Source organism: Labrus mixtus, chromosome 8, assembly GCF_963584025.1.
Source record: "Labrus mixtus chromosome 8, fLabMix1.1, whole genome shotgun sequence".
Classification (NCBI taxonomy): Eukaryota; Metazoa; Chordata; class Actinopteri; order Labriformes; family Labridae; genus Labrus; species Labrus mixtus.
The window spans coordinates 11,112,893-11,126,728 of record NC_083619.1 but is presented as its reverse complement, the minus strand read 5'-3'; the positions used below and the strand labels follow the sequence as shown (position 1 = coordinate 11,126,728).

At 41.1% G+C, this 13,836-nt stretch overlaps 2 protein-coding genes across 2 annotated transcripts; one reads left to right on the top strand and one right to left on the bottom strand.

The window, feature by feature from the left end:
* The first annotated feature begins 1,082 nt into the window (after positions 1 to 1,082).
* Positions 1,083 to 3,186, top strand: LOC132978912 (transcription factor Jun-like). The gene has a single exon (XM_061044268.1). The coding sequence runs from the start codon at positions 1,413 to 1,415 to the stop codon at positions 2,388 to 2,390; it is 978 nt and encodes a 325-aa protein (XP_060900251.1). The 5' UTR covers positions 1,083 to 1,412; the 3' UTR covers positions 2,391 to 3,186.
* A 595-nt stretch (positions 3,187 to 3,781) lies between these two features.
* Positions 3,782 to 11,098, bottom strand: tada1 (transcriptional adaptor 1). Its single transcript, XM_061044267.1, has 8 exons — positions 10,950 to 11,098; positions 10,477 to 10,568; positions 9,965 to 10,030; positions 8,787 to 8,881; positions 8,390 to 8,620; positions 6,661 to 6,812; positions 6,326 to 6,482; positions 3,782 to 5,553 (listed from the first exon to the last, which is right to left on the bottom strand). The coding sequence occupies exons 1-8, from the start codon at positions 11,066 to 11,068 to the stop codon at positions 5,401 to 5,403; spliced, it is 1,065 nt and encodes a 354-aa protein (XP_060900250.1). The 5' UTR covers positions 11,069 to 11,098; the 3' UTR covers positions 3,782 to 5,400.
* Positions 11,099 to 13,836: the final 2,738 nt, after the last annotated feature.

Sequence of the window (13,836 nt, the reverse complement as noted above, 5' to 3'; positions counted from 1 at the left end):
TGTTAATATGTTACACGGGCAATTATAAATTGAAAGCACATTCATATTTAAATATGGGGGAGTTATAAATAATTTGATTGCTTGATATTTTAACAATTTATTGGAAACGGCAATAGAGCTGGCTTTACCATTACAGTAAATTAAGCAATCAATTACGTAGTGCTTATAATTATTTAGATACAGTATAGACAAACGTATCAATATTAACCTAGGTTATGTAATTGATTATATGACCTTCAAAGATCACATGGGTTTATACTCAGACATATATAATGTTTGTGTGTTTATTTTTTACTAACTTGTGTCTGTAAATTAACTGATCGGCCACAGTACTTGTATAGGCCTATGTAGCGGTATATAAATGCTACTGGTTACTTAATTAAATTGGGATCAATTGAGAACTGCAGTCATATTTTGTGCTTTTCATACTTTAGGCTACTAATAAATTGCTCACATTACTCGCACATTATCTGCAGAAACCTAAGAAAAGCATTTAAAAACATGCTTGGTTGCCGTCAGACCTCTTTGAGATGTGTTGTTCATCACAACAAAAGAGCTGGCACAGGTATGACCTCATTTTCTCTTTTCCATCTTGAACCTGTTAAATCTACCAACCAAAAACTAGACTCTATATCAATATAAAAACACCAAAGATTTCAGGTCAGTATTGTTTTTTAAAGTCTATATGAATCAATTCTTTAAATGAAGTATTAGCCCATGGGTTCGAATTTACATTAGACTACTATTAGAGATAGGTCTACTCCTTATAAAATCCTCTTATGGAAAGACTGTTGATTAGCTGTTGTGTGCTAATCAATACAACCTCAATAAACTAATGTAGGTCAGCGCTTTCTTGAGGATGGGTAACTAATAATTGAGCGGGTAACTAAATATTCAAAAACACTACGTAATCCCAGAGTACATTGCTCCACTGTCTGCATTACCTAATCCCATAAGCCATCGCGGGGGGGCGGGGATATGGCTAGTTGTCAGAGCAACCTGCATGTCATTAGACAACCCCCGCCCACCAAATCATCTCCAGCCAATCGGAGGTCGTAGAAATGACATCATTGTTATTTTCAGTGGAGCAGCAGCTTAGAGGTGGATAAAGTTCGTCTCCACGTTGGAAGTGATAGAAAGTATTATCCCGTTCAGGCTGTGTTTGTAGTTTTTTAAGGAGGAGAGGAAATCAAAGAGGACACCTCAGGTGTGGAAACAGGGAGATTTCACGAAGGAGGGAACTGCGGTGTTTGTTTATTATCGCGCGGAAGAGAGAAGAGAAAAGTTTTCTCGGGACGCGAAGTTGTCAAGTGAGTTGAACTTCAACAATAGGCGGACTCGATCACAAGACAGTCGAGAGATAAAGAGTCACAGGACGAATGTAAACAGGCGACTTTGGACACTTTTATTTAATGAAAAAGGGCGACAAAAACTTTATGTCCAAGAAAATGGAAGCGACCTTCTACGAGGAAGCCGTGAACGCCTCAAACTCCCAGCATGACGGGACGGTCGCGGTGTACGGCTTCAACCCCAAAACCCTCAAACAGAGCATGACTCTAAATCTGAACGACCCGAAGAACTTCAAACCCCAGCTGAGCGCCAAGGCCCTGGACATCCTCACGTCCCCTGATGTGGGACTGCTGAAGCTGGCCTCGCCGGAGCTGGAGAGACTCATCATCCAGTCTTGTACCGGACTCACGACCCCCACCCCGACCCAGTTCGTCTGTCCCAAGAACATCACGGACGAGCAGGAAGGGTTCGCGGAAGGGTTCGTGAGGGCTCTGGCTGAGCTCCACTACCACCAGCAGCCTCCAGCCGTGCACCCTGACGCACAGCCCGGCGCGACCACCAGCAGCATGGCATCCGGCTCTGCTGCGTCGGAGAGCGGCGGGATTCCCTACAGCTGCACGGTGCGCTCGGACCCGCCCGAGTATACAAACTTGGGCACTTACAGCCGGGCGGTGGGCTCTGCGTCTGCACCTGCCAGCGAGAGGCACCCACCCATCAGCTACCCATCCGCCCCGCAGCCGTCCCACAGCCACATGGACCACCAGCGGCTCCACGCGCTCAAAGAAGAGCCGCAGACAGTCCCCGAGATGTCCGGAGATACCCCACCATTGTCCCCCATCGACATGGAGAACCAGGAGCGCATCAAAGCGGAGAGGAAGCGCATGAGGAACAGGGTGGCCGCGTCCAAATGCCGGAAAAGGAAACTGGAGAGGATCTCCCGGCTGGAGGACAGGGTCAAAAACCTGAAGAACCAAAACACTGAGTTAGTTTCCTCCGCCAACGTGCTGCGGGACGAGCTGGCTCTGCTCAAGCAAAAGGTCATGGACCACGTTAACAGCGGCTGCCAGCTCATTTTGACGCAGCAGCTTCAAGCTTTCTAGACTGAAAAGGGAGGGGGGGAGGGGGGGGGGGGGGGGGGGGGGGGGAACAAGGGACGTTTCTTTGGGGACCAAATGCAGCTGAAAGTGGGGCCGTTCAGCCATATCATTTCAATTTTTTTCCACAATATTATCCACCAAGACTGTGTCCACTAAGCTTATAAAATTGCCACGATGGAGTGACTGAGACTCATTGGTCAATATAAAGGACATTCACCACCAAACTTCAGAAAAAGGACGCTCACAGGGAACATGTGCTCCCTCTAGTGTGGCATTTGGGACATCTCTGGCATTTTTGACTCCTTTTTTTTTTTCTCTTCATATAAAACTAAGAGGTCAAATTTGTATTAAGTAAAAAAAAAAAATAGCATTTGCAATCTCTCACAATTTCGTCGTTTAAATGTATTACATTTGGTGCAGTCCTTTTAGACAGTCAGTTGATGGGATCAAATTGCATCGGGCAGAAACTGTGAAGGAGGCCCTCTATTTCAAGCTGCATATAGACTTGAGTCGAGCACTGAGTCCCACCAGCGACTTTACAGTTTGTACAGAGTAACACTAACAATGTAAAAAAAAACAAAAAAAAAACATGTTTAACACCTTAAAGCAAAGACTCTTTCAGGTGTGTGTAGCGTTTACTGAAAAAAAAAAACCCTGCCTTATTTTCTTAACCCCTTTGTTCATACGAGTTTATGATAACTCTGTTAGACCCGAAATAACACTTTGTAATAATATTTGTACGCTGTATTTTGAGCACTTCAGAACTGTAAATATGACGAAATAAAATGTTGGACACGCAGTTACGTGTGTGTACTTTTCTAAATACTTAATGCAGCCTTACTGTGCTGTACCTAAGGTGTTTTGTTGTTAAAGGAACTGGGGCGGACGGGATATTGAGTCACCAGTGCGGTGTGGGACGCGTGTAATGGCTGGTGACTCTACGCGGCCGCTGATTGGTCGGTGAGTTGTCGGAAGTTAGCCGCAGACAGCCATATATGGAACGGGGTCCTGAGAGCGCCCTGGGACGGGTGTGTTAGTGAGTGAATCACCGTCCTCCCACTGCAGCTGGTGACTCCTACAAGAAATCTATAAGGGCATTAGCAAATCTCTTCATTATCTGTAGGGAACTGTTTGGGGGGAAAGAAGAAATATTTAAACAATTTAAAGCGAATGCAGCTTTTTTCCACCGTCTATGATACAAGTGTTATTAGGTAAATTAGACAATGTTTTCTGTGTTGACTGAGTGTATGAAGTCTCCTGTATGGCACTGAAGAAATGCAACAATGCAATGCACTATTTTGGCCATAGAACATGAGTAAAATGTAAATAATACATGATCCTTTAACTGTAAGGAGTAGTGCATTTTGATTGAAACAATAAATTCAAACAGCTAGTGAACATGTACAAAAATACTTTATTTTCTGAACTGTTAGTTTTATAAATTACAAACAAGCTTTGTTTAAAAAAAAAAAAGAGAAGAAAAAAAATCTACAGTTCCTCCTTGACTGGATTGTGTGGATCAACAAAAATGCAAAAATGGTAAACAGATCTTCAAGTGCACCGAGACAAAACAAAAGTCAGCTTATGTACAAACATTGTGGACCTCCAACACTGACAGATAACATGATAAACTTTCAGCAGCACCAGTGAATGTTCGAGGAATGCGTTGGGAGATAGTTTATAGGCCTGTTCATGAGGGGCTTGATGCAGCTGTTGGACAGATTTTAAAGACCAACACAGCCACAGTAAAACGACACAGGTGTTTTCACTTAGTGCTTGATTGGACCTCTTCTAGGATCCTGCGTAGACAAGTTTGATTGAAAATCATGCCGGACCTGTAAAGACTGGACAATTGCCATCTTTGTCAATATTCTTTGGCGCAGTGAGTGAGGTGACGTCATGAAGGCTACCCCTAACATTACGGCTGTGATCACTGCCATTTGAATAATTATGTCAGAAAGCCCTTTAGTATGTCCCGATAAATATAGATGTCATTTAGTATGTGAGAAATCTGAGGACGTCCGACTACATGCCACTCCCATTTTCATTATGCAAGCCAGCTTGCTTTTTTTTTGGCTGTTCTGACCCTCAACCTGCAGTGAAGGATTATGGGATAATTGTTAATGTCAGAAAAATAACCAACAACAACATATGAATAGATCTATGAATAGAACTAAATCATCCTAGTAGATGCCAGTTTGCTTTTATCAATACAACACTGCAGGTTTCAAACCACCACATAGTTAAAACTTAATATTACCAAGTAACAAATGCATACCGTAAGTATCCAAAGGGATTTCTTACGTGTGTCTTCAAATCGCATGTTGCGTCTTCAATGGATCGATTTTTACAATATTTCAATCTGACGCTGCGTAATACCACATATGAGTGAGCAGGGTGGTCTTCACTGTAGGCACAAAGTAATAATATGTTGAATACTGCACGGAGAGTACTTAGTAATGGCAGCTGCAGTGTGTGCCACAGAAAAAAGACAAAGGAAATGATTTTGACGCAGGGAAGACTTATCAGCCAGGAGACATGAACACACCTGTGTGTCACAGTCTGGGCTCTTAGGAATGTTGAAATACGTTGTGACCTGGATCATGTACTCAATAGTTTTCAGGATTAGAGGCTCAATGTTCCTGGTGTTCTCTAACAGTTGTGGTGCTCATATAGCCTCACTTTAAACACTTTTCATATTTATAATGAAGCTCCAAATGATGATTAGGTAAATGCCAAAATGGCTGGTAGAACAAAGAAAAATAAAGTAGCCGGAGAGCTACATTTTGTCATCTATTGGCTGAAGCTAACTGCCCATTCTGTGTCCTCTGCCCAGCTGTTTTGTTTCATCTCACTCCACTTATGTTTATCTTTTTCATACTATGCGGAGCGGATTTTCCCCTTATTATAGAACATATTGTTTTTCTAAACCATTATTTTCCACCTGTGTATTTTCTTATGTGCGATTCCTCATGATATCCACATCTCACATCCAGTCCTGTGTCAGTGGTTCTCAGCTGACGAGGACGCCCTCTTTGGCAGTGAGGCGCTGACGGTGTACGTGGTCCTGCTCCAATTCTTCATGGCTGGGGTGCCAGAGCCTCGCGAGGATGCGTTCCATGTTCAGAGCGTACATGGTGTGGGAGGGCATCACTTTGTGGTGAACCTACGTCACACAAGTATTTCACAAAGATATTAAAGCACATACAAACTGAAGTGGCCAAGTAAGGACAGGTAGTCATCATCAGAGCTGTTACTGGAGTTCGGACGTTCGTGCCACCACTGGGGGGCCGGGCCGAGGAGAAGAGTCTAGCTAGAGACATGATTTCAGTCTTGATCAATTGGATTCCCCTCAAGTCCCAACACAATGTGAAAACCACCTCTCACATTAAACCCAAACCTTAGTCATCCTCTCAAATACCTTGCTTTGCCCGACCATCAACACAAGACACACATTTTTATATCATTGCTAAAGGAAAGAGCAAATTTGTTCAGATTATAGGACACAGATAATCCACTGACTGGTCCCTTTCATCAAACACACCAACGATGAGGATGAATCTTGAGTGTAATGCTAGTACAGAAAACATCTTAAAATCAACGCATACAGCTGATAACAAGGTACAAAATGAAAGGACCTTTTACAAGGAGTTCACGACCAAGTTCACCAAATTTGAATACTTTAACACAATGTAGTTAATCGAGTAATTCTTGGGAGATCCACAGGACCCCTTTATTATTTAAAATCTGTATTTTCTTACCACATGAAATGTCAAGAATTCATTGTTTCATTTTGTGTGTTTTCAAACACTTAAGTGCTAGACATACGGGGCTTGGCTAACTTGCCACAGTGACCAGATAAGTAACAGAGCACTGGTGGGTGGAAAGGTTAGAGAAGGTTCTGACAACAGGGAACTACATGAGCACAACTTTCTTACCTGTAAAGCTTCCAGAAGATCAAACATGCTGATTGGAGGGAGGGGTGCAGGGAGCATGTCCGCGGAACAAGCTAGTAAGTGAACAGCTTGTTGCTCGGCCTCATCAGGTGACACCTGAGGAGGTGGGCCGGCGGGGAGGGACGCGCTGGGAGGGGGACTGAAAGTAAAAGAAAGTTCAATCAATATGGAGTGAAGGTGTAATCAGTATCACTACTACTCTCTAATTATAGCAGCGTAATCAATGGCTAACTGTACACATTATTATATTGAGAAACAAGGTTAACAACTCTGCATAATGTGCATCAGCTAGCGAGAGCAAATGCAGTTGTTCCTACCATTCAGTGACACTGTGGTACGCAGCCAGGCTGTTCTTCAGATAAGGCTGCGGCGTGACGTCATTGCCAAAGGCATAAGGGAAACGACCATCTCTTAAGCGATACGCCTTCCTCCTCATGATGACGGCCGTCAGGACGTCTTTAAGGTGATGCTGGAATAAATCAAGAGCAGGAAGTAAAACCAACCCCGATCTCCTGAGTAAACTCAATAAGCAGATATGATGGTAGATTGGCAGTTACGCACTTGTCTGCAGAAGCTTTAGTGAAGGGTCCAAAATAAATCTCCAAATTCATTTTTTACTTTTGTATGGATGCTGCTTATAAAGACTTAAGCACACTGCATTTGGTTATAAAATTATTCATTTTAAAGGGACATTATCAGTTAGAATTAAATGAATTTCCTTTTTTTAAAAGGAGTATTTTTTGGCTTTTTTATGCTTTTATTTTACAGATGGGACAGTGGACAGAGTTAGAAATCAGGGAGAGAGAGAGAGAGAGAGAGAGCGAGCGAGAGAGAGACCCTTAAAAACTTAAAGTGATAGTGATGTGACATTTGTTAGTCTCAGAACTAAGCAAACTTGGTTCCTTCTATCTGAAGAAAAGGAACACGATGTCCCTGCAGCACTACAGTACCTTCTTTTTTATTCTGTTTTTTTTTTATACACATATTATCTTTAGGAAAATATTTAATTTCATTTAGCAGCTGGACGATTCAAAGTCATGAAGTTAGTAAAAACACAGAATCGTTTTTTTAGCTTCTGTCTTCTCAGGTGTGATGATTTCAGGCCTTTCAGAGAGAGAGAGGGGAAATGACATGCAGGAAAGGAGCCAGAGGTCAAACCAGAACCCAGGCTGCCCGCCTGGTGGACCACAGCCTACACACATGGCTATCGACGCCCCTAAATTGAATGTATTTAATCTATCTGTGTAGTACACACTCATATGATAGATCAAATCAAACGGGAAATTAACAATGAACGCTAGATTCCAGAAGTAAGAATACATTTAACGTTTGTGGCTGAAGGTCGGGGTTCGATCCCCAGGTCCTGCAGCCACATGTCCAATGTGTCTCTGGACACTTAACCCCAATTTGCTGCTTTTCGGGGGCGTATGAATGTGTATGAATGGGATTGGTTAATACTAATTGACACTTTACAAAGAAACCTCTACCATCAGTGTGTGAATGTCTAGGTGTGACCTGGGGGTGTAAAAGGGCTTTGAGTTGTCTAAGCTAGAAAATTGCTAGAAAAGCTTAAGTCCATTGACCAGCTGTTGGTTGTCTTTTTTATTGCAGTAAACATGTTTGAAGGTTGTAAATCCACAAAATGTGTTTTCCTTTATCAATATCTTTTATGAATGTGTCTTTAGCCCTATTAACACTGCCGATTCAAGGCACGATATTTACGCCCCTGTGATGTTTCGCCTTCAATCTGAATGTTGCGGAGGCGTAATGTGTCTGTAACGCCTTAGGAGTTGGTAACAGAGGCGTTACAAAGGCAGTTTAAGCGGAGCCAGCAGGGGAGCGCAGCACTGTGTGTGCGTGTATGTCTTCCTGTGTGTCACAATGTGAATTGACAGACTGGGACAACAATCATTTATACTCTGATTCTCTGACAGTGTGCATCTTATTCCATACAGAGCATATAAAGGCTCATTTGTAATGTGAGATGTAGGCTGTGTTCATAGAGTTGACTCTACACACTGCTGCTGGTGGACTGTGTAAACAAACCTCAACAGCATGGATCATGGTGCTGACAGAGTCGTCTGTGATGTTATCCAGACCCAGCTCAAAGGCCGTCACCATCATGCGAGCCTCCAGCTGACCCCGTGTGGGCAGCAGCAGAGTGTGGGCACTGAGACGCAGCTCCTCCTCCTCACCAACTCCTCCTCCTCCTCCACCCATTTCTCGAGGGCTGAAAGGCTGTGCAGCGCTCAGAGGGTTCTGAGGCTGAAAACGATGCTGAGGGACCAAACAAGATGCACAATCACTTGTTCCAGCATCTGGTAATTCAGTAGATCCCACTGAACTTTAAAAGTATCAGCAGTCAGCCATTATTTGGAAATGTAACTAAAAATGTCAGCAGACTGTAAAATACCCAGTAAGAACAAAGAGTGTGAGTACTTACATCAAATTTCTGTCTGGAGGAACATTTTTTCTTTCCTTTTGGTTTGCCAGGCTTTGAAGCAGAGCCGCCTTGCCACTGTAATGGACCAGTGCCCTCTAGTGGACAGCAAAGGAACACATAATGAAGATTTATCAAAGAAATAATAAAAAAAAGTTGCCATTTAAAACCAAAGTTCCCCTTTGTCACGTTATACACTTTACAGGCGATGGAGCATTTGATCACAATTATAAATGCATTTCGTCCTTTGCCAAAAAATTCTGTTAACACATCTGATGGACTCTGATGGAGTCTGTGAAATGTACACTGCACGATACGTTAGATAATAACATAAACATAACAAACAAGCACAGCTAAATAAATGAAATAATACAGAATATGACAGTACAAGTTCAGATAAAAAAATTGCTTTAACATTAATACAAGTTCACATGCTAGGGTGGCGTCGGTAGCCTAGTGGTTAGGGTTAGAACCCCCCGACTTTCCAGTTGAGAGACAACCGACTCAACCACTGAACCACAGCCACCCACAAACGTTGAGTGTATTCTTACTTCTGGAAGCTAGAGTCCATTATTCTTTTTACTTCAGATTTGACCAATCATACGAGTGTGTACTACACAGATAGATGTTCACTCAATTGCAGGGCGCCGGTAGTCAAGTAGTTAATGCGCGCAACCCATGTGTTGAGGCTGTGGTCCTCCCTTCAGGCGGCCCGGGTTCAGGTCTGACCTGTAGCTCCTTTCTTGCATGTCATTCCCCACTCTCTCTCTCTCCCTGATTTCTGACTATCTCCCCACTGAACTAGCTCTAAATAAAAGGGCTGAAAATCTTTGGGTGTCTCACCATTCGATTTTGATTCTTGGGGAAACGATTCTGGATTCATTGATCAATGGATTCAAACTCTATTTATGAATTAGTACATACTTCAGGATCTACTCCAGTCATCTGTGAGACTGGCTGAATTTGTTGTTGCTCCATTTGTCATTCCACTGAGTTAAAGATCTAGCCTTAGCACTGATTCGCCCAAAAACAAAAAAACTAAAATTATATATAAATCGATTTTTGGAAGTTATGAATCGATTTCAAATCTTAGAAGAGAAGAAACTCGATTTTTACATAAATCGATTTTTTTCCCCCACATCTAATAAACAGAGTATACAAAGAATTGAATCGAAACATACCTGGTGTGGAGACAATGATCTGGCAGCGTGTGAGAATGGCCAGCAGGAAATCATTGTGAACATGGACTGTAGAGAAAGAAGGAGGGAAATAAAAAAATAAGCAACACTTTTTTCAGATGGCCACAATTTAAAATGAACAATGTAGTTTTGAATGGGTGAAATAGAATGACAATCGAGTGACATACAAACAAACAAGAAAACACAAAAGGCAATACGTTGACAAACATAACAAGGGTTCCTGTTGGGAGTTATTGTTTAGATTTGTTATGGTGTATGGTTGAGTGAGGAAAAGTTCACAGATGTGATGATGAGTGCTAGGGATGAACAAAATAAATATAGATTAAAAAATACTGGGTGAATGAAAATAAAGGAATAATTATGTTCTTAAACGTTGAAGTAACTATCCCATTACAAAGTGTATATACAGATATGCATCCTACCACACATGTGCATAAATAGATGTGGACACAGAAAATAAAAGTAAGAAAGTGTGATTTTGTTTTGATACTAACCATTATCCTGTGCCAACAGACGACGTGCCTCAACGTCAAACTCCTCCTTACTGATCTTCTGTTTGAACCAGAGCTTTAAGTTAGCCCAGTAACTGCATGGAGAGACCACAGACACAGAGGATCAACACAACATGGTTTATTAGATAAACAATGTTTGCTATTGACTAAAACATTCATCACTTCTTGTCTTAAGATGTTTAAACTCGGAGGTGCAGCTCTAATAAAAGGATGTTTAAATGTTTGTCCACGTTTTTTACTCTCCTCCCGAGAACACACATCAAGGCGGAATAATTGTAAACACATTGACTTATTGTTGTTACATTGTTGTTACATTGTGCGCAGTGATAGCGAGCTGCTAGTTTGCATTGCGAGCTAGTGGCAACATGGCTTTAACACTCCCGCGTCACACCAAGAAATAAGACAAATGAACCAAAACAAACAAAGAGCATGCCAGCTTTTATCAATTAACTTACTGCTTGACATTATCACCGATTGCATCAGTCAAATTTTTCTTTGCAACCTCAAGCTCGCTAGCATTAGCAGCCATTGCGTTCATAACTGGGACTACTGGGACGTCATCATCCGGCGACATGGAGTTTTTTTTCTTCTCGTTTTGTCAATAAACTTTATTGAAGCAAACTGGTTTTCATCGACGCGAATAATAAATAGCCTAGATACGTTTAAATAAATGCCAATAGCACGAGAAGTATATTATTTAATTCTTCAGAACAATACGTTAATAATCCTTGATTGATTAAATAACATTTCTAAGAAAAAGGTGAATAACATTAGCTGATGTAAAAGACTACAAGTAAGAAAATGTACATTTGAATCACAGACTGTAATACAATCTTTGTAAAAAAAAAAAAAAAACGTAACACAAAAAGATAGATGTTAATTTCTTCCCAAACATGTATTTTCATCTTAGTTGGACTGTAGGCTATATCTCTTTAAATATGTAGAATATGATAAATAATGTGGTCTTCTTTTCTTTATGTAACCTAAATTAGAGCAAATTTATCAGCGAGAGTTATATGTGTATAAAAGTGAAAAAAACAAACAAATACTGTCCTGTCCTGTCTGTCCTGATATCTTCCACTGTGTAGTAGTAAAACTTCCCACCAGTAGGTGGTAGGCTAAAGTAAGCTCTGCAAAGCCCAGACCACCAACATGGTGCTAAGTTAAAATAGGATATAAACCACTGGAGGTTTGTCATGCTTTATAAAAATGTCAACACACATTCCAATAGTACGGAGCCATTTAATACCAAAACATTAACAAATTAACAAGTTCCTTTTGAGTCAACATGTGTTTTCATGTGAGTTCAATGTCAAATTCACAGATGTGTTGCTTATTAGGCCTACTTTTCAAAACTAGTCTTGTTTATTCCCAAAATAAAATTAGAGCTGGTATTATGCTGTGATCTCACTGCAGCCAGAACTCATAAAACCTGGCTGTACCATCCATGGATATGTAAGTCAATGGCAATAATTTTGGCCAAGAAACAAACAATAGATTTGTAACAAAGAAATCCCACTTCTTCCCACTTTAAGGCTCCAGTTTATCTCAGACGGTCATTTCTATTGAGCTCACAACTTAATCTCTAAAAAGCTGATGTAAAGGGGATTTACTTTCTCTCCACTTCAGAAATCCCAGTTTTAATGATCCAGACCTTCTTCCAACACAAAACCAGCTGCCAGCATCTGAGTTGTTTTGGCAAAATTGGAGAAAGCTGTCATTAAAACAAAAAAATAATCACATCCCATTTTAACCACTGGAATTCCTGCTTCATTGATAAGTCACTCACATCTGCAGTTACTTTAGTGCAACATGTGAACTAAGGCTATATGAAGAGTTCAGGCAGCATATTTCCTGTTCTGTGGTTTAAAGGTACAGCAGGGCTCAGAACTTTATCTATTCTTTGGTGTTCGCTCTGTTTAGCTTGAAGCATCTTGTCCTAAATATCGCTCTAAAAAAATCAAACAGTCTTTACCTTATATTAAGATCTGGAGTCCTTCCACTGATGGTATTTGAATTGTTAGTGCTGTTTTGTTATGCTGAAAGTGGTATGAATAGATCAAATATTATGGCAATCTCATGTACGCTTATTTTACAGAGCCAACAGGCAGCTAGCTTATTAGTTTAAAGAGGGAAACAAAACAGCTAGCCCTGCTATGCCTAATGTTTGAAACAACTAATATCCAACAACAATTTCCTCTTTGCATCACAAAACTATCTGTATAAATACCAAAAGGCAACCTGTAAGAGATAAAGAAGTCGAAGTGGAGGTGCAAAAAACTGCAGTTCCTTCAGTGTCCACTTGAGGCTGGCTCCAAATGACCCGGTCATCCCATACACACCCCATAGTAAAATGTATGTTTGACAGCAGAAATTAACATGTTTCAACTTGGCAAAATAAATTATTTTGGTCCGAATGATTCATGTCATGACATCAGCACACACTGTATGGGGGATGACTTTTAAACTCACCTGTTTTGATTTTATAAAGGGTACGGGTTATCCACAATTAGGGGCGTGACAGTCTTGACTGTAAGCTTCTGTAGCAGTTTGTCTGGAGGCTCAAGGCCAGCCTTAGCTCCAGCTCTCTGCCTGTTGTAAGGTTGACCAAATGTTTTATAGATTCAAATTTCCAATATGGCAACCACTATGGATATGGACTTCAGAGAGGGTGACATCACACAGACTGTGTCCATTAATATTCCAGTCTATGAAAAAACTGAACTGAAAACTACAACATGAAGCTTACGTTAGCATAAAGGCTAAAAAACGGTTCTACAGCTAACTTTATTCTGCCCAAAGTTTGAAAAACACCTCTTGAACTGACAAATTAACACTTTCAAAATGTACAAAACAGAGAGGAGGACTGTATCTTAATTGCACTTTTTCTAAAAGAGAGAAAATCTATCATTAGCTGCTTTATGAGCTAAAGGCAAGACCTGGTGGTAAAATGCTTTTAATTTTCCACTGGACTAGATATTAAACATTTCTGTGGTTCTTTCTGTTGTCCTTGGTGGCTCTTCGGCTCCTGCCTCTCTTGAGCAGGTTTAGACTGGGAGGCCTTTCTGTTTTTCACTGTTTTAACTACGTGTAATAACTGGAGTAGTCAGGGCAATCACTCCTTCGGCTCTGTCCCCCCAGGCGGTCATGAAGCCTTAAACAGAGTCAGACCTCCGTGACTCATGTCATTTATCACAATAAGTGAAACCGTATATCCAGAATAAATACAGTTAATAGTCATACTGTAGACGGTTAGTGGGACCTCTGGTTCAGTGACTAATGCTGACTCTTCACTGTTCTGAGGTCATACGTCTTCAGATCCATATGATAAGGGGGTTTCAA

What these genes read in the sequence shown, in the direction of transcription:
- LOC132978912 (XM_061044268.1), top strand. Translation starts at nt 1,413, where the DNA reads ATGAAAAAGGGCGACAAAAACTTTATGTCCAAGAAAATGGAAGCGACC.
- tada1 (XM_061044267.1), bottom strand. Translation starts at nt 11,068, where the DNA reads ATGTCGCCGGATGATGACGTCCCAGTAGTCCCAGTTATGAACGCAATG. An exon ending in ATCGGTGATAATGTCAAGCA is followed by an intron (nt 10,569 to 10,949) that starts GTAAGTTAATTG and finishes CTCTCCATGCAG; the next exon opens with TTACTGGGCTAACTTAAAGC. An exon ending in CCTCCAGACAGAAATTTGAT is followed by an intron (nt 8,621 to 8,786) that starts GTAAGTACTCAC and finishes TTGGTCCCTCAG; the next exon opens with CATCGTTTTCAGCCTCAGAA.